Raw genomic sequence first — 24,504 nt, 5'->3', positions numbered from 1 at the left:
TTGTGTGTGTGTGTGTGTGTGTGTGTGTGTGTGTGTGTGTGTGTGTGTGTGTGTGTGTGTGTGTGTGTGTGTGTGTTTGCAAGAAAGAAACTGTGTCTCTGCGCACCTCTCTACATGAACTGTGACTCCCAGTCTTATCAATGTCAAAGGTCTGCGCCAGGCACTCCATGCCGCCTTTAGCTGTGACAGACAGATCCTAGGGGCCCCTTAAACCCCTGGGGTCAGAATTGGCACAATGCATGATGCCAGCACAAAAACTGCCCTGCTGCTTATAGAACAGACCTGTGCCATCCACACAGCATCTGCTTTGTATTAGGCCCTTTGAAGGAAGTGCGGCATCTGGGTCAGTGGATGTGAAAGGGCTGCCCTCTGTTTTGACGTGGGGTTGCTAGGAGGGTAGAGGGTTGGATGCTTGCTAACATCCATCAAAAATGATGGTTTAAATAATGTGAGGCAATCATTGGGAAGGTTGGAAATGAGGTTTTGGTACATAACGATTGAGCAAAGATGTGGGATCTCAGACTATTTGAGAACTGAAAGCAATATAACATTGGAAGACTGAGACTGACTACGGTATGTTGCATTCTCTACAATAACACTTTGAAGATTTTCTACAAAGTTTACAACCTGTGGCCAGACCAAACTAGACATTTGGTGACTTTACTGTCTCATATAACTTAATTAGGCAGGCAAGTGGATACAATTGCACACACACAGACACACACACACTTACAAGTCAATTTCAGTGAGATGATACAACCAATAAGGTTTATGGTGTTTTACTCAAACTTTCGGTCAGTAATTCAATTGGTTTCCAACCCCAGGAACGAGAGCACGGCAAATAAGAGGATTTATTCAACCCGGGCCCCTCTTTGTCCAGCAACACACTCACCTCTGTTCCCCCTTAGCCTTACTCTCTGTTCCCCACTGTCCAGCTTTGTGACCCACCAGCTTTAAATCCCTTTTTGATGGATTTTCCAGCCATCTCTCCCTTCCTGGCATGTGTGTGATATATGCAACACCCCCGCGCACACAGACACAAAACACAAACGCTTAAAACGTGCAGTATTTGTTGTATTTGTCACAACATAAAATTTGCACCAGTTTATTCTGAGTGTATTCATCAGCCGATAACTTTTAATGCTGTTACAGTGATTTCTGCCATTGAAGTTGACATAATGACTGATCGATGGTCTCCATTTAAACATCCTCCCGTACTGAGAATTACTCAGATTGATTTAACAGTAATGGAACAAATGAAAAGTGGGGTATTTGCAATGCCCAACTTTCCTAAATGATTTCCGTGTATGAAAAAAAAAAGAACCCAAACAGCATGACTTCATCCACTCTAGTTGCTGATGTTCTTTTTCAACCTTGTAATTAAGAGCAAATATTTTTTTAAAAGACCTTACGTGTTCATACTGTTAGCCAGGCTGTGTGGTGCAGATTATGAATGGGATGGGTAAAAGGCAACAAGGAGGACACAATCTGGCTTTAGGCTGGCTCCGCCCCACGCGTCATGCTGTGTTGTTTTGTTTTGTGAACCATGACAACTGTCTCAGCAGCTCCATCCAGCTTCTGGATTATTCTGCGTGTGAGAGCTAAGCAGGGGGTGACAGAGAAGAGAGATGAGAAAACATGACAAGATGAGAGAAGTGGAGAGCAGAGGGGTGTGGAGGACACAAACTAAGATGTGAGGATTGCTGGAGGAAGCAGGGGAGTCGCAAAATAATTAGAGAGAGGGAGAAAAGACAGAGGTGGTAATGCAGAATTGCACGGATTGCAGGGCATGACTTTTGATTCATGTGGTGAAGAACTGTAAACTCAAATGCAACTGCTTTAGCAGTTATGACAACATGAGGACAACAGGCATTGGACTTATGGGATACTGTTGTGAATCATTCAGACCACAATGACCAAAAAGCCTGCCAGGCTCCACATTATAAAAGGCAGCAGGCCTTCTGAACATCTGGCTATTCAGTATTGCCTATAGCACATAACAGCTGTAATGTGTGTATGTTTACATTTTAACATCAGTAATGTTTAATGTAAAAAATAGGTTTATTTTTGTAAACTCTGTATTTGTTTTTAGAGTTGTTTTTGTATATGAATAAGGATTTTTGATCTAAAGAAACTTGTGTATTCTAAATAATTGTTTCCCCGATATGTGAATCACTTTCTCAGTAATGACAAATTTTGATGTGATGATTGTTTATTCAGAATTGGTCCTGTAGAGAACATATCAGCATTATGTACTAAATCTGAAGTATGTTTGTGTGTTATTAAGTATTATATTATTATTATTATTATTAACTTCTTTACATGTAAAACTCTTATTTCTTTCACTGCACATATTTTATCTGATTTGCTGCATTTTTCTCAATATTTTCTTCCATGTGCTGGCAGGAATGCTCCCTGCCTTCCTGCTAGCTGGGTTGATTCTGGCTCTGTCCATCCCTGGCACTACGTCAGAGTCGGCCACGCTGCGGTTCCTGGGGCAGACTGACTTTGTTGTCAACGAGAGCAGCGCAGCTGTGGTCCGCCTGGTCATAGAGAGAGTGGGAGACCCAGTCAATGTGACAGCTTTGGTTCTGGTAGGATATGAAGCTATCATCTAGTGATATGTTTCTAATATGTGCATAGGTTAGCAACTATTGGTGCTGTGAACTTACAAATAATATAGAAATTCACAACAGTTCACAGCAGTGAGTGAAAATTACTGAACAATTCTGCAGCCTGTTGAATCATTTAGCCTGTTCTGTCTGTACAGTTAAACATATAAGTGTCCTTATTCTGGGAAAGTTGACCTTCACATCAGGTGAACTTCAGAATCAGTAACTGTTTTGTCTATAACAAACAACGTTGATGATATAAAAGTCCCACTGTGTCAGCAGAAACTCAGTTGGAAATGAATGGATTTTGGCTTTACATCGTCTACATGTAGCCCAGTGTCAGCTGCTCACAGTTGGTGTCTGGAAATACGAACTGGCGGTGCGATGAAGTTTTAGGGTTTTGTTTTGTGATTCTTGATATCTTTACCATATTTCTTGTTACATTCATTTTTATACCAAGAGCTGCATTGCTGGTTAAAATACTGTTTAATGTCAGACTTCCATCCAGCAACTAACAGAAATAGATGCTCAGGAAACTCTTGCTCAAGCAAGTCCAAGTATAAATGAATTTTCTGAACTGAGCCTGCAAGTTCAGGCCTGGAGTATGCTAGTGGCACACTTTGACATGAATATAAAAATATAGGTAAACTGAAAAAAAGTGAAGTTAAAATGTGTTGTCATGTTTCATTCAGCTAGAGGGAGTTGACACCGGGGACTTTGAAGCCATTAATGCTGCAGCCTTCCTGCTGTCCAGTGAGTCCAGTAAGACCATCTTTATTGCCGTGAAAGATGACGACTTGCCTGAAGCTGATGAGACGTTTACGTTCAACCTCATGTTACAGGTGAGAGCCCATTGCTTCTCTGCGAGTTGGTGTGTGTCACTTTCTTCTCGTCCCTCAGTACTGCGCTTCAGTGTGCTACTTAATTAATCTAAGATGAAAAATAAGGCGAACACATGGCTTAAAAAGCACGGCTACGTCAATTGCCATCACAGTTCTGGATGACTTAAGCCTAGAGACTATCTCCATGGTTTCATGTATCCTTTAGTTGTCAAGTTTGATTGATGGGCTGGCTTTGGCTGGTCTTGTTGTCTGCCCATCTTGTCCCTCACTTAGAGATAAAGGTCATTTTGAATCCCCTGCGTTTGGCTGGTTGTGGGGGTGACTATCCCGCTTTTCCCTGTCGGCTCAGCTTTCTTTAAAAAAAAAAAAAAAAGACAAATCCTAAAAGAATTTTTATACCCTTTCATTTTAGATGGATTTATTATTGTTGGGTTACTCTTATTGCGCTTAACACAACAAGTTGTCTCATAAAGTTACCTTCCTTTTCTTTTCTCTGTGTATGGGAGTGAAACACACACACACACACACACACACACACACACACACACACACACACTAAAGCTGAGGGTAGAGACGCAACAATGGAAGCAAAGCAGAGTAGAGAAAGGTGTCATGGATTAAACACAAGAAAATAAAGGGAAAATCAGGGCCATAGTTATTATCACGCTTCAGTGTATAAAATCTGTTACATTGCTGGTTGACTATGACAGGAAAAGATTTGTTTTTACAGAAACAGTGTTGAGTCGTTGCAGATCAGAGCAGGTGCAGCCTAGCAGCACAGCACAAAATTACAGAAACACATAGCGGATCATGGCATAAAAGACTTGGCATGGTTGATTTACAGCGCCATACTTTCAACAGTGTTGTTTTTCTAAGTTTCTAAAGTGATTTTTTTCTTTACATGAGTGTGTCCACATAAGTGCGTGTGGATTTGTTGTCTGTGAGCTGACGTGCTACAAGGGCTCAGCATCAGAAAGAATGTTAGTCTAAAAAACCCCCAAGAGACGAATGCAAGAGGCTTAAGTAGGTTTTTTTTATTGTTTTGGGGTTTTTTTGCCTTGGCTTGCGCTCACCTTTACATGTGGAGACCGAAACATGTAGTGGTTTTGATAAGAAGTTTCAAATGCACTTTGTTTGGCTGAGAAAACTTAAAGAGATATAACACATGCTTTAGTGGAGAAATGTGTGTTTCTGTTTATAATACTATGACAAGAATGTAATATAGTTGGTCATTTTCCAAAATACCTGCAGTGAGTGCATATCCAGATGTTTGAAAGTTGTAAAGGGAATTTTGAAGTTTTGGTGGATGTCAGAACTGTTGGGTCTTGTAAAAACATATTTAAGCTCACTAATGGAAACCCTGGAAACACCATGTAAAAGTGTGTTGTTGTTGTTGTTTTCTTTTGAATCCTGTCTTGGAAAAAAATAAAACCTTGCAGATCATCAGTAAACACTTAGGCGTAAGCCCTGGTAACTCATGGTGTGATTTTAGGCCTGCTGGGATGTTAAGTCTTTCTGGTCCAGCACTGAATCAGAGAGAAGGGTACAAATCCTGAAAAGGTTTCCTGCAGAGAGCTAACCTGACAAATCAACTGGTCTGAAATCAGTACTTCCTGTCCTTGTGCCCTCTCACCAGTGCTTCTCGGTGGGAACACAGGAATGTAGTGTAGCCCGTAGATAAGGCAGTCGGTCTGGCTGTCCACATGAGGATCAGGATTACCTTTGGTAGGGGGGGAAGATAAAGGAGTGTTAATGTAAATACACTATAATCTTTGCTTTATCTAATCATTTCTATTCTCCTGACTTTTCAGAGTTCCTCAAATGGTGTTACAGTGGGGACACCAAAAAAGGCAACCATCACCATACTGTCCAATGATAACGCCTTTGGAATAATTGCCTTCAACTCAGTAAGAAACTTTCCATCCACCTTCATCCTGTCTTTGCTGGTTCACCAATTTACAAACTTAAAAAAAAAAACAAAAAAAAACTGAGAACCAAGGATTATATCATATAATATTATTCATATATATATATATATTATAGTATCTTATAGTATATATAATATATATATATATAATATATATATATATATATATATATATATATATATATTATATATAATACAGAAAAAAAGAGTATGGATATCTCAAAATTAAATACAATAATTTAAATTAAATGTAAATGTTCTCTTGGTTATCTTGTTACATGTGTAAAGAGGCATTTTGCTCGCTTCCACTGCCAGATTGGGGTTCAGTTCAAATGAAATGTATTACCTGTTTTTGTTTGCTGCTGCAAATGTTACATTTCCATTTATTCTTAATTTGGATGGTTCTAATTGTCAATGAATGAAGTAGAATGTAAGCTGATTAAAGTTCTGTTTTCATGTTTTCTTTTTTTTTTATCTCAGACTGAGGAGATCATAGTTGATGAACCCAGAGGAGGGAACCGTTACGTGCCTTTAACTCTAATTAGAGAAAAGGGAACATACGGTACTGTGACTGTAAATTTTGAGGTGAGATCATGTGAATAATATTCGCATACCTAAGGGACTTTTGTGTTTCAAGAACTAACAGTGTCTAACAAATCAGTGTTGCATGTAGCTTGTTAGATGCTTTTATAAATTAATCCCACTGCCTTAAAGACACTTGTGGATTCAAGAGTTTAGATTATTTAGATACAGTGAGCAACATCTATGTTTAATAAATAATGCAACTGCTTTGTGTTTCATAGTAAGGATAAATTCACATTCATTTTGAGCTCATGGATTGTCAAAGTAGGAATATCACTGGGGTTATTCTCCTTCCTGTCTTCATAGATCGCTGATGGTCCCAACCCTGCCAGTGAGGATCTCAGTCCCGACAGTGGAAACATCACTATTCCTGTAGGCCAGGCTGTAGTGCACTTCACTGTACTTATTCGGGATGACCAGGTATTGAACTGATTGATTACACTGGACCAATTAAGTTTCTTAAAAATCTGTCTCTATAAATTTTTTTACTGCACTGGCAAAAGTTTGAAGTTTTTTAATTCTTTTAACTGTAAAATAAAGTGTACAGCATTTTTCCTCATCTTTTTTGCTCCATACATGTTTAGAGTTTTGAATGGTATGTGTTTTGCTTTCTCTGTGTACCAGGTCCCAGAGGATGATGAAGTGTTTTCAGTAAGACTAACTGGTGTAGCAGGGGGAGCTCTCCTCAAGCCCAATGCCAGCAGTGTTCGGCTGAGAATCCTGCGTAATGACAGCCCTCTGCGGTTCTCCCACACTGTCATGGCAGTACCAGAGGCTGCGGCAGTCATTGCCCTCAATGTGACCAGAGGTCGATTGACTGAGGATGGACCACTCATTGGCTCTGTTGACACTGAGGTTGTGTTCTTTAAACCTAGTTTTTATGTTTACATAGTCTTTTACTGCAAAAGCACTCATATACACACAATCAACAACTTATATGTAGAGAAAACAGAAAGCATTTGTCTAATTTGTATGAAACATCTGGACTCTACTGTCTTTAGGTTTCTGTAGATTACATGGTGGTGAGTGGTGAAGGCCTGGGCAGTGCCACACCAGCTGTGGATTTCTTCGATCTACAGCCAGTCAGAAGAGTTACATTCCCTCCATTTGTCTATAAAGCTAGCCTGCTGTTCAACATCAGTGATGATAATGTGCCAGAACTTGCAGAGTCCTTCCATCTGGTCCTCCTGGAGGACACGATCAGAGGAGATGCTGTGCTGGTATCGCCTAACTCTGTGCAGGTGACCATCGAGCCCAATGACAAACCTCATGGTGTCCTCTCAATCAGCAGCAGTGCACTGGTTCAGCCAATCAGCATCAATGAAGATCTGACACAGAGGTAGCATTGTTTTCTCTATAAATGGGTACTATAAAATTTGTTGTATAATCTAAATCAGGGATGTCAAACTCATCTTATATCGAGGGCCAAAAACAGCCCACTCTGACCTTAAGTGGGCTGGACCATTGAAGTGTAAAGAAGTTAAACTACGAATTTAATCCCTAAGATAGCTTAATATAAGAAAATAACTGCGGTTTCAGCAGTATGTCTTAGATTTTTCATGATACATATATGAATAGTGCTGTAAGAAAATCTTTTTAAGAAATTCATGTGTAAAATTACAGAAAAGAAATCTGGTAGCTTCTGTTAATTCACAGAAAATATCCAGTTTTTCTGGTCCCATTGTAGAAAAACAAAATATATTTCTATAGTAAATTTTGAAAAAACACCTTTTTGTTATTAAATTGTTTATTAATCACTTAGTTAATCTTATGTAGCATGAATGGCAATGAAGTAGATCTTTATCAGTAGGAAAAGCTGTAAAATGTTTTAAAATACATTTAAAAGTCTGAACGTCTATGCCCTCCTCTAGAATTTCCAAATCTACCCAGTGGGGCAGATTGTGCTGATTCTGGTCCCCGGGCCTTATGTTTGACATCCGTGATCTAACTCCTCTTGTGTTACATGCTAGCTAAATCTAAACGCTAATGTAAAAATAAAATCAACCATTTACATCCAAGATTATCACTCCTCCAGATATGATGGCATCGTTATTGTAAGAATCGGAGGCAGCTATGGTGAAGTGTCTGCCAACTGGTCCATCAGCAGAAACTCCAGTGATCGTTCACCAGTGTCCGATGATTTGAGGCCTGAGGTGGGGCAAGTAAGATTTGCTGCCGGTGACAAGACTGCTATTATTCCAATAAACATTGTAGCTGATGATCAACCTGAAGAAGCAGAGGCCTTCGTTTTCAAATTGCTGCCTAGTACAGTAACTGGAAATGCTGAGGTTGATGAACCCATGGAGGTGAGTTTAAAAGACGTATTTTTTTAAATCAATTAATTAATTAAATTTTTTAGGATTATGGACTATTTATATTATTATTTATTAGGATTATGTTGGGGTATGTAAGAAAAAATTAGCTGCACTTGTTAGGGAACGCATGTTGCATGTGTTTTGCATGTGTGTGACCTACTGTAAGGCACAGTGGCAAACTTGGCACATGCTGCAAAAGTCGACCCCTTAGTGTGTAACTTTGCTCTGTGGGTGTTCCCTTAATGTGGCTGAATCAAAACAAAGTCGAAACAGGCGGCACACTCTGAGTGGGGTGTTTCTGTGGGGTTTTTTTTAAGCACGGATGAAATGGTGACAAGTTTTTATTGCTTCCATCTTTGTCCAAGCCTCTTGGCTACATGTGAAAGCAGTGGGCAGATCCAAGACTTGTTTATGTTCAAGGCATTAGATGGGACTATAGGGCCTGTTTGCCATGTGTGCAGAACAAGTTTGCTCAGAAGAATTTTCTCGATGCATAAGCAAACAACTATAAAAGAAAGTTCATGACTGCTGTCAGTGAAGTTGCAGATCCTGTATCACACTCCAAAAACGGAAATATGCACATCACACTGTTCTTTAAATCAACGAGCGTGCCAAACAGTGCATCTGACAAGTGTAGGTTCCATGACTGAACCACAGTTTAATGCTCGTGGAAACTACTCTTAACAGTCTTAGCACACTTAATTAAAGAGGATGCCCCTGCTAAAGTTAGCTCAGGGCTCTGTTTTACTACTCTCAGTCTTGCTTATTTTCTTCACTCTCTCTGTTTCTCACCTCTCTTTTTTATGATCAAGATACAATCTTAGTAACATAAAAACAGGATACTCCACAAAATCCTTCACTGTAATTGATGGTACACCCAGGCTTCATTGCTATTATTTGAGACCTGTTAGCTCACTCCATACGGGAACTGTATAACCCTTGTTAGCAGTGAAACTATGAATAGAGGGGCAATTTGTGTTTTCTAAAAGGCATCATTCCTTCATCATTCAAAATGTTCCATATGTCTCCTTCTTCTTGGTAATTTTTTTTCTCCCACAATTTCCTCAGATGGTTTTCTACATTCAGGACAGTGACGATGTCTACGGCCTTTTTCGGTTTGACCCAGCCAAAGAGCAGAACATCCAGAGCCAACCTGAGGGCCGTTTCCTGTCTCTGAATTTTCTGCGGAGTGGTGGTACACTGGGTAACGTGTCTATGGCCTTCAGTGCCCTCTACATTCCTGCGGGTCCCATAGACCCAGCACGGGCCCGTGACCACGTCCTGAATGTTAGCGGGACCATTAATGTGGTTTTTGCCCGTCAGCGGATGGTCCACATCATACTGCCGATCAGGAATGATGCCTTTCTACAGAATGGAGCTCATTTCTTAATACAGGTAATACCACTGGAAACAAGGTAATTTAAGTTGTAATTCAGCTGCGACGTTTCACATTCACATCACCAAATGCATTCCTTCTGTTTCTGTTTCTGTACCTCTGGCCAAATTGGTACTATTCAAGGTTTAAGTGCCTCATTTGGATGTGTGAATGGTTTTACATTGGCACTCAAATCTGGCATGTTGCTATGGGATTTACCCAGCTGTCCAAACTAACAACATCACCTAACCCTTAAAGCTGGCAAAAAAGTACTAGAAAAGCCTTCTTCACATTCTGTAGATGCTTAATTACTTCACACACTTTCAGCTTCAATACAAACACATATGTGTACAAATATACATAGACTGAGGGGAGCATCAACAGGTCTTTCAATGCAACCTACAAACTGACAATACAGTCGTATTTGAGTGTAATTTGTTGTTTTCTGTCTGATGAATATGTATCTAGCCTTCTATTTTTCTGTTCTATTTTTTGTAGTTGAATACACTGGAACTGATCGACATAAGTCCCTCAATTCCGTCAAACAGCCCAAGATTTGGAGGATCGCTAAACCTGACCTTGACTGTCACCCCTGACATTGCAAATGGGGAAATTGGCTTTACAAGCAACACCACAGTGGTGGTTTATGAACCAGAGGACAGCAATACCAGCACAGTAAGATATACAAAGACTATCAGTTTTGTGAAGCTTGCCTTTGTTCACTTTCATAGTTCAGTGCTTCATAAACATTCAGTGAAAAAAGAAACGACAATGTTCGGAGTGTGAATAATTTATACACAGACTGTGTCTAAGTGTAAGAGGCTGATTCTGATAATTGTCGTAGGTCAGCCTCCCTCTGCGGCGTGATGGGACGGACGGTCGGGCTGAAGTGTTCTGGAGTCTTAAGCCAACTGGAGCCAATCGTGGGGATGTTACTGCTAATGACCTGAAACCTTTTGGTGGTTCTGTCATCTTCGTCTCTGGGCAGAGCGATGCCTCCATCAATTTCACTATCCTGGCTGACAACATCCCAGAAGTCAACGAGACCTTACTACTCACTCTCGATAGGTAGGGCCATTAAAGTTAATTGACATTCATCATTATATTTATTTTAAGTGTTTATTTTAGTCATGGCATGCAATAACTATAATACATTCACTTTTTGAGGTTATCTGTAATGGTTTAAAGTCAGCTTATGCACCACTTGAGTCCAAAAGGAAAGGAGGGGCTGACTAGGTCCTGATTCTTCCCGTTCTTCCTTAGCTTGTTTTGTGATGCATGTTTATTGGGGGTTAATCTGTTAGTCTACATTTGGATGAGAACGACAGCTTTCTCTCCCTCCCACTCGTCCCCTGCAGGGTGGAGACTGCACGCTTTATAGTGTACTTTGGGTAAGTGGAGAGTGGAGTGAACCTGGGGCTTTTGTGTGGCGTGAATCACGTCTTTGTTTTTCACAGAAGGGCCTACTTCAGGCTTTCTGGAGGTCTTTGGTCAATGTGGGGATGAGGGGGTCTGGGACATGGTGGGGGATTTTGTGATGGTGTGAAAAAACGTAATTCCAAAAGAAAAGGATTGTTGGAAGAAAATTGAGAATCTTCTTTATATGTTCTTGCACTAATTTAACCAGACTTGATTATGTACCATTTAAAGATGCAAGTGTTTGTATGCATGCAGTGCCTTGACTGTGACTGTTTTGAGTGCTTCATCCTGTCATGTCTTTGTTATTCCCATTATGTTATGCTTGCTTGGGTTCAATTTTCCCAGCACATACACATATACTTACTCCCCTGCTGAGCAATGAAGAGGCAGGCAGGCAGTTGATTGACATTGTTATTAAAAGTGGGCTAAACAGCGGGGCTTCAGCATATAGAGTCAATAATGAATGAGCATCACACAATACAAAGAATGCTTTGAGAAGTTTAAGTTAAGCTACTTAGTCATTGTTATTATTGTTGCACGTTTTACATAAACACACAACATAGCAAAAGTACAATAAGCAGACATTTAAGAGCTATACTCAGCATGAAACTGACACATACCTGCCCTAAAGCAGCTCCATGTTAATGCCATTACATCCTCATTAAAGAGGATGTAATGGCATGTCTTTTTTTCTTGTTCTTTTGTGTTTAGTTATAATAATACTAATAGTGTATGTGCTTATATATGCATTTCTGTGTGCACGTCTCAGGAGTAACGTTGAAAATCAGATCCTGAAAGCCGGCTTCACCAGCCGAGAGATTATCATCATGGAGAATGACGATCCGGGGGGAGTCTTTGAGTTCTCCCCGTTATCCAGAGGTCCATGGGTTATCAATGTAAGCCACAGTTTTAAAGCTGCCCCAAAAAGAAATAGGGTTTATTTCCATTAGTATGTGTAGTATTTGACCTTAGATGTGGCCCAAACTGTTGCACATTCAGTCAAAGACCTCTTACTGCTTATAAATTTAAAATCTGTATGTTATTGTTTTGCTTTTTTGAGTCAAAATTGGTATAACTACACTTGACAATTTTTAGAATTTACTGGTCAGTTTAGGTGTTTTTTGACTCACGACTGACTCACAATAACTGACAATTACTCTAACCTAGTGATAGGACTTTGAAATAATTCCCTAATGTGTGTTACACATGTAGAGTCCAAGTTTTGCCTTCATAATTTAGCTTTTTTCTGTGCATTGTGACGTTAGAAATAGCTAATATTTTGTAGCAGCTTTATTACCATGAAATAGTAGTCAAATGCAGGTGTTGCTGATTTCATTAAGTAAAGGTCTCTACCTGAATACAACCTTTATAATAATAATAACAGTAATAACAGTAATAATTTCAGAATGGTTGCTGTGAAAATGTATTTTTGAAAAATTAGTTAAAATTGACTTAAAGGTTCAACTGAATATATTCTTAGCTTCTTTGCTCTGAAGCTTGTCTCTTCTAACCTAGGAGGGTGAGGCGGTTGAACTGCATGTGGTCAGAGCCCAGGGACAGCTTCTGAAACAGCTGATACGATATGCTGTTATGCCCTCGGGCAACAATGAATTCTACGGTGCTACGGGCATTCTGGAGTTTAAACCCGGAGAGAGAGAGGTGGTGGTGGCGCTGGTGGCACGGCCTGATGGGGTGCCAGAGGTAAGATATGGGAAGATATTAATATTTACTTATTTATTTTCTGCATTTTACACAGTGCTGCAGTGCAATTCAAATGCATTATCCTTCCTACTTTCCCATTTAATAAGCTATGAAGTTAATGTTTTAAAACTTTTTCAGTGTGATTACTGTATTTGTTTATTTTGTTATGTGTGTGCGTACAGCTGGACGAGACTTTTTCTGTGGTACTTAGCAGCCACAGCACTCCACCTAGTCGTCTTGGCAACCACCGGGAGGTCAACATCACCGTTCGGAAAAACGATGACCCCTACGGAGTCATTGAGTTCAGCCAGTCGGGACTGACAGTGGCCATCAATGAGAGCAAAGGAGACGAGATGCACCAGGGTAACTTGAAGTAGCAGTCCTTTAGATAATAGTAATACTTTTCCAGGTCAAGTGGTACCTCATTGACACTTAAAATGGATCTAAGAGGAGTGAATCACAGAAAATTAGAGTGTCCAACTTTCATGTGATTGTTAAGGAAAACAAAGGCTGTCTGTGTTTTTGTGTAAAACATGAGGACATGTTAAAGTAGTTCCTCTAGTGAATGGCCTGTATCACCTGTATCAAATGTAGTTTATCTATGAGAAAAAAACCCATTCAATTTCTAAATTGATCATGTCTGTTTGCCCCGTTTCTCCTTCAGCTTTGTACCCTGTGATGAGGAACAGGGGTCACTTTGGCAAAGTGTCAGTTTTGTGGGTCTTGGAGCCAGCACTGTCTGGAGACGTCCACCCCGTTCGAGGAAGCATCACCTTCGAAGAGGGGGAGTACCTGAAAAATCTCACTCTCTTCTCTGTACCTGATGAGGTAAAATGTAAACTAAACCTTAAAGAGCACATCGTCCACAGCTCAGTTAGTTTTCTTTGTTTAAATTTCTTTTTTTTTTTTAAGATTCCAGAAGAAATGGAGAATTTCACCATCACGCTGTTAAATGCGACAGGTGGAGCAAGACTGGGAAACATAGTCAGTTCCAACTTATGGATCAATAAGAATGATGACCCCATTTATTTCTCAGGTAAAGATTTTAATTATATAATAATACACGTGTTTTCCAGCTTGTCCTCCCTCTCTGACATCCTTCCCTTTCCTTCATTTTCGCACGCTCATCTTAGAACCCGTCGCTGTGCGGCTTCAAGAAGGCGGTGTGGCCAACTTTACAGTTGTGAGGGCAGGACGGGCAGACTTCGTGGCCACAGTGATGTACCGAGTAGAGTACAATGATGCATCGCCAGATGACCTCTTCTTGCTAAGTAATGACACAGTGCTGGTATATGCTGTGGGCGAATGGACGAAGAACATCTCCGTGGCTGTAAAAGATGACGACATACCGGAGACCGATGAGCCTTTTTACATCGTTCTCTACAATGCCACTGGTACGTATGTGCTTGTTTTCTTAAAAAAGTGATGAGAACAAAAATGTAGCAATATGCATTACAATGATATATGTGTTTATGGCAGGTAATATATGCTTATATAGCATTTCTTTATAATGTAAATGTCATTCTTTCTTTCTTTCTTTCTTTCTTTCTTTCTTTCTTTCTTTCTTTCTTTCTTTCTTTCTTTCTTTCTTTCATTTTTTTGCTATTGGTTAAGAGTAAACCATATTTTTCATGTATTTTCTTTTGGTTACCTGCCTTTGGACAAGAGGAAGGTACATCCTCTCCAGTACACGCTGGACAGGTCCATTGATCAGTGACCGATTCTATCTATAACTTAAAATACAATTAACTCTGAACCAATAAAGAAACACACTTTTTTTACACTTCGGATAATAAAAATATCTGCATTTTTACTCAAAGTCAGTTGTCTTTCTTTCAATGTGGCTCAAATGAATCAAGCAATTCATCTGAAATTAACATCTTCTGCTCTGTTTATTATTTCTGTCTGTATCCTGTACGTACTAAGAGATGCAGCAGAGGTATTTAGCAGTGTCTGTGATAAGACTAAAGGCTCTCATGGTCCTATATTGTTTTTCATGGATGGGAACGGTAGGCCAGTGTGACAAAACAGGAACTTAATAACCAAACTCCAGACGGTCTGAGAGACAAAGGCAAACATTCCTGTGGCGTCTTTCTGTTTACTGATTGACATGGAGTAGAATCAAGAAAGGGTTAGCCTCTTCTTTATATCGGAGGGCTGTGCTGGCATGGATTGTGCTAAAAGTCAATAATCCCAATGTTAGAAGTAAGCTAAACTCATACTGGCGTCTTCACACTCTTTACCTTGTCTGCTTAATCACAAACAGATTTGCATGCTTGTTTCAGGGTACTCGTTGTCCGGCAACTTGAAGTATGTGCTTATGAGAGGATATTGCACTTCTGGTGCTGCTATAGCTGCACTTTTTCCATATTTTTAAACTTTCAAATACAATAGTTCTGGTTTAGTTCTTGGTGATATTCACTTTAAGTCATCTGCAGAGAGAATCCTTTGTTTGGAATTTAGCTTATTCACAAATCATCCACCTTATCCTCCTAGGCTTGGTTACCATAGTAATAGCGCGCTATGTTAATGAGACAGCCTCCTCCTATTGCGTGAAATTTAACATGGCAGTAACAATATGGCCAGCACTCTGTGTGTCTGCCTTTCCTTAATTATCTGATTCCAGCGTCAATAATGTGCATGTGTCCACAGGTGATGCAGTTGTGTATGGAGCAGCCACAGCTACTGTGGTGATTGAGGCCAATGATGATGCCAATGGGATTTTCTCCTTGGAACCTGTAGAAAAACCAGTTGAAGAGGGAAAAACCAATCATTTTTAGTGAGTAACATTTGGTTAATATTACTTCACTTGAAATATCTTGTGTTTTTTTATTTGTATTTAATTTATGATTTTGTCAAAAACAGTAGTTTATAATCTCCAAGTACTATCAAAACGCTAGAGTTGATATTTTAGACAATTACCTATGTTCTGTTACTGAAATATTTTCTCTTTTTTTTTCCCTCAGTGTACTACGTGCGAGAGGCCGTTTTGGGAATATTACAGTATTCTGGCAGCTGTTTGCCAACGATTCTTTAACTCCTCTGGAAGAAAACCAGGAATTTACAAACACAAGTGGATCAGTCACCTTCACTACAGGGGAAAAGACCAAGCCTATTGTCCTGGAAGCCATCTCTGATAAACTTCCAGAGTTCAATGAGTTCTACATCCTCAGGCTGGTAAATATCTCAGGTGAGTAAAAGAAAAGCATAAAATAAAACTGATATAAGACGCATAAGACAGATATGAGAAGAAATTTCACAAAGCAGAGAGAAAATGAGATGAAATTATTTTTCTTGAATCATCAGTAATTGCAGATTTAATTTTCGTTTGGAAAACTCTGACACCATTATTTCTCTAAGGCGGTTACCCCGGCGAGGGCGGACGACTGGCTAAGAGTGCTCTAAATGCCTCTGTTTTCATCCCGTTCAATGATGACCCATTTGGTGTCTTTGCCATTGCTGAGGACAACATGGACCAAGAAGTAGCTGAAGATGTTCTCTCTGAAGATGATATGGCTGATGTGACTTCTTTCACCATCCTCCGTAAGCAGGGCACTTTTGGTGATGTAAGGGTGTCCTGGGAAATTGTTTCTGGTCACTTCCCGCAGGGCCTTCCTCGGATGGATGATCTGCTCCTGGTAGCTTCCTTTCCAGATGAGGTAGAGCTCAGGCCTCATGCAAGGAGACACCACTCAGCCACAGACACTTGGTTTTTCTCCGGGCTTCCTGGAGCTTATGGTACCGTCTCACCTGACGATGGGCCTGCAGCCATTAGCAACTTCACCTTTTCTGCTTGGCTTTTACCCAGACTAGATACTGACGGCTTCATAGCGTCCAAAGGAACAAATGGAAGCTTGTACTATGGAGTGAAGGTCCACACCAATGAGTCTCATGTCACTGTGATGCTATATTATACAGTAATAGGTTCAAACAGTACCCAAGTGGCCCGGGCCTCTGCAGAAAACTTTTCTGCAGATACATGGCTACATGTCATCATAACAGTTGATGATGGGATTATTGAATTCTTCTTGGATGGCAGACCTATTCCTGGGGGACTGAAAAGCATCAAAGGAGAGGGCATCAGTGACGGTAAGCTTCATTGTTCATTCCATTTATTTTCAATTACTTTGACACATTTCTTGCAAAGGTAAAATCACTCTTTATAAATAGCTCATACAATCACTGTAGGTAAATTACAAAAAGCTCTAACTCACCAAAAAACTATTTGATTCATGTGTCAAAATGAAAGTCAGTGAATCAGTAAGAAGTTGTTTAGCATTGTGAGACCAGGATACCCAACTGTATTGCCTATCATAGTTAATATTCTTCAGATGGTGATTTAAAGAATACAAGATTTGACATTGTGCTTTTCAAAGCAAACCAGCAGTTAGTATCTGCATTACTATATATTAGAGTAACAAACTAGTAAACAGTACTGGGACCACCTGTTGCTCCACATATTTTCATCATCCTCACATCTAATGTTGTCTTGTGAGGTGTAACAGTGGAAGGAACTGCATGCATGCCATAACCATCCTCTGCATCCTTCTGCATCTTTTCATCCTTACTCCTCTCCTTTTCCATGCCTGTTGCTGCTAAGAGTAAAGCTATTCAATTGATAAAAAGATAATCTGTTTTTCTTTGCGTCAGTAACTTTTGATATTTACAAGTGTGGAATAAGAAATCGAATTGAATCTTGAAGAGAAAGGCTCTTTCCGATCTGGACAAGTAACAGACTGTTCAATTGTCATTTAAGAGTCGTAAAAAAGTTTTAGTTTTCAGTGTCAAAATGTTGTCCAAGGTCCAAACTGTGTAGGAAACAGTTTTCAAATTGTTCAGAGTCTTAAGTTCTTACATAAAGATAAAAGGCATGTGCACCTTCACATGCTCTGCTGCTTCCTCATTGTTCAGGAGTACTGTACTGGGACTTCCCAGTGCTTGAGTGACCACTTACCCTCAGCAGTGCTGCACATTGTTACTGCTGAAGGGAATCGGTTGGCATCTTCTTTTCTTCCTATTCTCTCTAATTAATGGGCACAATAGCCGGTATTTGACCAAAAGCTCCCATAGGGGAAATATTCTGACGCCTCTGTGGCTTACTCCAGTCACAGTGGATTTATCCATAATCATCAGTCATGTTGTGCCATTGTTTTCTTCTGGTAACTCAACCTATGCATGGAGTGCTTCGTGTCAGGGCTTTGTACTTGGTCACTGTAGCAGATTTCCTGCATTTGTCTCACTTTGTGCAAGTTCACAAAGTGATAGGCGCATGAGGTGTGAGTGTATAAATGAGTAATGAGAAAGAGCTAGACCTAGGCATTTGTATACCTTAATCAAGATTCTGTTTCTGGTCCCTGGAGTAATGACCCTTATTACGTTACTGGTACACAACACCGCAAAGGAGGCTCAATAATCAGTGTGAAAATGATGCAATTAGTATTCAATTGCTTTGATCTCACCAAGTCTTAAGTTAAATATGTTTGTGTTAAATAACACACAATTGCACTGGAGTAAAAAAAAAAGTCTGTGGCTATGGCTGTGACTGGTAAATCAGACAAACAATATGACAACATGACAAACACTGTAAATGAGAGATTCTAGGAAATATTACTAGAATTTACAGTACTGTGTATTTTCCCCCTTCCTGGTGATTTTTGTTTTTGTATTTGTCACATTTACATGTATCGTCAAACAAGATTTTAAATCAGACAGAGACAAACAAAGATAACCAGAGCAGCTTTTAAGTGATGATTTAATTGCTAAAGGGATTAAAGCTATCCTTCCTATTTGCCCAAATGTGAAATAGTAATTCTCTCTCCTCTTATTAAATTATGAATTAACTTCAAAGGCTGAGTTCAATTTCACTAGCCGCATCTCATGCTACAAAGTAAAAAAAAAATAAAGCTGAGAAACAGAAAAGTCATTGATCTCTATAAGTCTCAAAAGGGTTACAAAGCCAGTTTTAAGACTTTTTAGGATTCCAGTGAACAACAGAGAGTCCCATTATCCACAAATGGAGAAAACTCAGAACAGTGTTGACCAAGAGGTCACAAAATAACCCTGAACAACATCTAAAGAACTGCAGGCCTCACTTGTCTCAGATAAGGTAAGAGTTCATGATTCAACAATCAAAAATGGGCAAAAATGGCATCCATGCAAGAGTCCCAGGGCATAACCGCTGCTGACCAAAATGAAAGCAAATGCTCATCTCGCACTTTCCAAAAAAGCATCTTGGTGATCCAAGACTTCAGGGAAAATATTCTGTAGACTGGTGAGTCAAAAGTTGAACTTTTGTGAGGTTTGAGTCCTGTTACATATGTGTAAAACTATCACAGCATTTCATAAAAACTACAATTAGGTTATACAGCAGGACAATAATTTGGATAATCTGAAACACACTTGCAAGTCTGTCTTTGAATGGCTAAAAATAAAAAAGCCAAAAAAACAAAGCAAAAAGAAGGTTTTGTAGTGGCCTAGTAAAAGTCTCAACTTGAACCCAATTGAGATGCTTTAGCATGAACACACTCATAAACCCTCCAATGTGCCTGACCTAAAAGAATTCTGTAAAGACGAATGAGACAATCATTGGTAATCCATATTTAACAGGAATGTAAAAGACTCATTACTCAGCCTGGTTTTCTTCGTCTAATATAAAAAATCTGTTCTGCTCCGAAACATGTAAATGAGACAAAGATGCAAAAAAAGAAAGAAATCATGAAGTAATTTCACAAAACCTGTTCAATGTATATGATCATGTCACATCATTATGACATCAAATTAATTATGCATTAAACATTAAAAAATATTGTTCAGTGTTTTTGGGTCATTTTTTTCTACCCCAGGACCTGCTTCAATGTTCATTGGGTCAGATCTTGAGGGTAAACAGCGTTACACTGGCCTTCTCCAGGATGTCCGCTTGTACCACACTAAGCTGAACCGCAGTCATATCCACGAGCTCCACACTCAGCCCCCTAAAGCAGACCTGCGTACCATCTCTGGTTACCTACGATACCAGCAGGATGAGAGGCAGAAGTCATTTGTGGTGGAGGCGAGAGATGACACTGAGGAGGAAGGAGAGGAGGTATTCTACCTACAGTTGGTTGCAGTGCGCGGTGGAGCACGCCTCCCCCTCCCCAGACCCACTGCAATTTTGCGAGTCTTGAAGAGTGACAATGCCAATGGGCTTTTTGGATTCACTGGGTCCTGCATACCTGATGTAAGTGTCTGTTGTTATCAATAGTCAAGCTGCTTCATGAAAGTCTTTCAAGCAATTAAACAAGAAAGTAAATCAGACTACTAAATAAATTATGTGGTTTGCATGACCACAGTGTCATTAATATTGTGCTTAATGTCATCACTCACTTGTCTCTACACAGTAAACATATGCATAGAAGCAGATGTAATGTAAACCCATTTGATTGTCAGCCCCTGTCCTGCTGCATTTTTTATTAGTCTTCATGCTCGGCTGCAGAGAGAGCATGCTTTCTCTTAGTAGCTGGATTGGATGAGTGGGCTCTCGTCTTGGGTCATATCAGGTAGAGTGACAGCTGGTGAGGCAACAGCAGGTATGTCGGTGAGGGCATTCCTATAGTAGAGGATCAGGAGTTCCTTTGCTAGAAATGAGAGATCTTGTTCCCCATTTCAATCAATATAACAGGTGGCAGAGCTGCTGATGGCATTCCATCAGAACCAGTGCGTCTCCATTACTGTATCTCCTACCGCTAGAAAATTAAAGGCAAAGGAACATGTGGGCTATCAAATGATCGCACTCTAAATCACATTATTAGTATGCTGGAATTATATTGGGCTGTAGTTAGTAAGGCTAGCGCATTTGAATCTAACAAATTGTAATAAGTGACGAAGATGCATTTAGTATTGATCAAGTCCTCCTTTGGTTCTGAATTCATTAATGTTTTTATTTCTTTGTCCCCAAAGACCACCGCAGAGGGCTCCACTATATCTTGTGTGATTGAGCGTATGCGGGGATTGCTGGACCATGTTTATGTCAACTACACTGTAACCCAACTGGACAGCGACACACCGGCCAATCAAGATTTTCTTAATGCAACCGGAGCTGTGCTTTTCACGCCTGGAGAGCCTTCTCAGGTTTGTGCGAGAGTTGGGGAAAGCCCTTCTGAATTTATGCAGGATGACAAAGACTGTAGTCACTCACTGCGTACAATCAAATGTTAAAGCAGCTACCGATTGCTGTCTTTCAGATTCACCCATCTGTAGTGTTTATTGATAACCAGCCCCGCCTAGTGGTTGGTTGGTTGGTTGGTTGGTTGCAGATTTTTGGATAAAATAACAGGTGTTTGCTGAAACTGACCACTTGGAAGTGGCATAAATATAGATTATTTTCAAAAGTGCAATGCTATCTAAAAATACCATATCATACCACTTAATTTATAAAGCACTTTAAAAAAAATAACAGGACTGACCAGTACCACCAGTGCTGTACAATAACACCAAGCATAAAAGAAATGCAAAAGAGCTGTGGAAGTTAAACCATAAAAGAATACATCCATTAAGAGACTTAAAAACAATTAAAAGAATTTTAAATTAATTTGTAAATGAACTGGAAGCTGGTGAAGCGAGCAATGGAGGCCTACTAATTCCAATAAAAAGTGCATTGCTTTAATTGAGATGACGTTATAAAATGATGTATTAATATTGGAAGGTTGCATTTGGAGAGAAGAGGGTTGATTTTTTAACAGCAGTCTCAACTGGAAACATGCGGGATTTTACCGCTGTGTTCAAATGAGAGTCGAACTTCAGAGCAGAATCCAATTTCAAACCTGAATTTGTAATAATCAATTTCTCATATGGGGCTGGAGAGGAAAGGTGGACAAAGGTGCCACTGGGTCTAAACAACATGACTTTTGTCAAATTTAGCTTTTGTTCATCTTTCTGTTAGGTACTGAACCTGCTGGTGTTGGATGATAACCTCCCAGAGCTTGCAGAGTCCTTTCGGGTTGTGCTGGTGTCTGCAGAGTCCGGTGATGGGAAGCCAGGCTCGACCCCCACAAGTGGAGCAAGCATTGACCCCAATAGCTCTGTTAACACCATCACTGTCACAGCTAGTGACCATCCCTATGGTATTTACTACCATTCCCCAAAAACAACACTATTTTTCTCTCAGTGTTGCTTAGTGTATAAGCACAAGTATGTTTATTTTGCTGCAAGTGGTTTATTAGGGAGCTAAAATATCAGTACAATTTTCCCTCTTCTTGTCTCTGTCTTACTACTTTCATCATACCTTTTGCCTCCTTATTACATCCTCCTTACTGCTGTCACTAAACACATGAACATCCTTATGCAGGGCTGCTGCAGTTTCAGCCCACTCCTCCAGGAGAGGGTTTGATCTCTCCAGCGTTGGAACCTGCTCACATCACTGTAAACGAAGAAGATGGAGAGATTAGTTTGCTGGTGGCCAGAGCTCAAGGCATTTTGGGTAGGATCATGGTGGGATATAGAACAACCCCCTTCACAGCATCCAGCCCTGAAGACTATGAGGTTGGTTTCACTGATGATGTATTGATGAAAGCAAATAGGTGAAGGGAAAATATGTTTTGGCTGCTCACTGGTTTCCTATTTTTCCATATGCTCCTGGCAGGACTCAGAGGGCATGTTGGACTTTCTTCCAGGGGAAAGGTTAAAGTTCATAAATGTCACCATCATAGATAATCCTGTCCCTGAACTGGAAAAGATATTTAGAGTGGAGCTCTACAATGCAGATGGAGGAGGTGGGAATTCTTAGCTGTATGATCAGCATGTTTTTTTTCTCAGTTTTTATCTTAAGTAGCTCTTTATTGCACATCTTTCTTAGCTGTCTTTACCTTTTTTATTTAGAACTGAACTGACCCTGTATTCTGCGCTGCTGTTTTTCTGTATTCTATGTGTGGTCCCCTCCTGTGTGTTTCCCAATACCTTCACATGTGGCTGCCAACCTACGCTCCTTCCCATTCGCCCTTCAATCTTTACTCTTCTGATGTGACACTTCCCTGATCCTCATGTTTGATCCATCAGTGGATCATTTTCTGCATAGTGAAGGGAGTGGTAGTGGGGAGAGTGACTATCAATTGCTCCTTCCGTCCTATCGCCACCATGGTAAGTAGCCCCCTCCTTTTCCCTTTCAAACTGCTTCTAGTCTCTGCTCCTTCTTCCCCACAATGGTCTGCGATGCATATACACACTAATACATTTGCAAGCGTGTGTGTGTGTGTGTGTGCATATACATGTTTGCTATAATGTGTGTGGTATTTACATTAAGCTGTGAGCCTCTGTGAGAAGGAGCTCAGGGAGATTTATGTGGGAAAAGCAAACACCCTTTCACGGAGCAAGAAAATTAAAGTAGTTAATGTGAGCTGTTACATACCACTACCACATACTGTGAAGTAATCTCCACATAATGTATAGAGCTTGTATTTTAATCTGATGCTCTTTGGGATACTAGTAATATTAATATTACTTTATTAACTGGTAAGGAGACTTGTATTATCATTGGTCTGTTTTAACTGCTTGATTGATACTTTTTTCATTTCATTCACTTTAGGATCAAACTCCTAAAATGCAACCAGAATGAATTAATTGTTAGTAAAATACATTTGATATTTTCTGTGCAGCCAGCTTGGGAGTTGCATCTCGCATTGCAGTCACCATTGCAGCATCTGATGATGCCCATGGAGTGTTTCAGTTTAGTCCTGAGTCGCTGTCTGTTAATGGGACAGAGCCAGAGGATGGGCATAGTTCTGTGCTTCTGAAGGTCAGTGTACAACACTATTGAAAAATTAGGACCTTCCCAGTGATTGTTTATCTTATGTTCTTTGTTCTCATTTTTTCTTTCCCAGGTGGATAGGTCCTTTGGTGACCTTTCCAATGTAACTGTGTACTGGGAAGCTGATTCCAGTTCTGAGGGGGAGCTTCTTAGCAGGTTTGGAAACATCACCTTTGGTGTAGGCCAGACTTCACAGAACATCATCGTCACTGTGGTCGAGGATGAGATGCCCGAGTTGGACAAGAGCTTCACTGTGTCCTTGGTTAAAGTGTCACATGGTCGTCTGGGTGTCAGGACATCTGCTAATCTGACTGTGCTCGCCAGCGATGATCCATATGGTGTTTTTGTATTCGCTAATGCATCAAAGTCGGTTCGACTTCCTGAAGCTGACTCAACTGTCTCCCTCGCCATCCAGCGACAGAGAGGCCTGATGGGTCAGGTGTGATCTGCAGAAGATTTAGAAACTTAATAGAAACCATAGAAAATAAATCCAGTTAAGCTTCTGTTTTTTTGACTTTTAAATATATAAATAGCTTGGATTGACAGATTTCAACTTGTGGTATCATGTATCAAATTATATATTGTTTTCCGTTTTTATTTCATCTAGGTGCGAGTCACATATGGGACACTAAATGAGAAAGACCCAGAACCCTACAGGACCCCTGGGGTTGGCCGAGCCACTGAGGGGCGGGATTTTATTCCTCTGCTCGATTCTGTTGTATTCTTGGCCAATCAGAGTGAAGCAAACATCACCCTCAGAGTTTTGGATGATGAAGATCCAGAAAGGGATGAGTCGGTGTTTGTGAAGTTAATCAGTGCTCATCTCATCAGAGGAGAACAGGGGAGGCTTGGTAAGATGAAGACATGGAAAAAATACTTAACATATGATATGATATGATATGATATGATATGATATGATATGATATGATATGATATGATATGATATGATATGAT

At 40.1% G+C, this 24,504-nt stretch overlaps 1 protein-coding gene across 1 annotated transcript in view; it reads left to right on the top strand.

The window, feature by feature from the left end:
- LOC102307189 (adhesion G-protein coupled receptor V1) overlaps positions 1-24,504 on the top strand; it is a gene marked incomplete at its 3' end in the record, with an annotated part of 56,937 nt that overhangs the window by 9,743 nt on the left and 22,690 nt on the right. Inside the window, 29 exon segments of the mRNA XM_005922606.3 lie at positions 2,407-2,594; positions 3,305-3,454; positions 5,266-5,361; positions 5,862-5,966; positions 6,270-6,383; positions 6,588-6,818; positions 6,965-7,302; positions 7,999-8,269; positions 9,347-9,673; positions 10,152-10,328; positions 10,498-10,721; positions 11,842-11,968; positions 12,588-12,773; positions 12,956-13,136; positions 13,438-13,601; positions 13,686-13,809; positions 13,907-14,167; positions 15,426-15,552; positions 15,740-15,963; positions 16,134-16,862; positions 19,616-19,989; positions 20,709-20,879; positions 21,691-21,871; positions 22,096-22,289; positions 22,390-22,519; positions 22,803-22,883; positions 23,399-23,538; positions 23,624-23,989; positions 24,158-24,401. Of these exon segments, the coding sequence (XP_005922668.2) occupies positions 2,409-2,594; positions 3,305-3,454; positions 5,266-5,361; positions 5,862-5,966; positions 6,270-6,383; positions 6,588-6,818; positions 6,965-7,302; positions 7,999-8,269; positions 9,347-9,673; positions 10,152-10,328; positions 10,498-10,721; positions 11,842-11,968; positions 12,588-12,773; positions 12,956-13,136; positions 13,438-13,601; positions 13,686-13,809; positions 13,907-14,167; positions 15,426-15,552; positions 15,740-15,963; positions 16,134-16,862; positions 19,616-19,989; positions 20,709-20,879; positions 21,691-21,871; positions 22,096-22,289; positions 22,390-22,519; positions 22,803-22,883; positions 23,399-23,538; positions 23,624-23,989; positions 24,158-24,401 (6,223 nt within the window).

Source organism: Haplochromis burtoni, unplaced genomic scaffold, assembly GCF_018398535.1.
Source record: "Haplochromis burtoni strain Fernald_Lab_line unplaced genomic scaffold, NCSU_Asbu1 Contig_62, whole genome shotgun sequence".
NCBI lineage: Eukaryota > Metazoa > Chordata > Actinopteri > Cichliformes > Cichlidae > Haplochromis > Haplochromis burtoni.
This window is presented reverse-complemented; position numbering and strand designations above follow the sequence as displayed.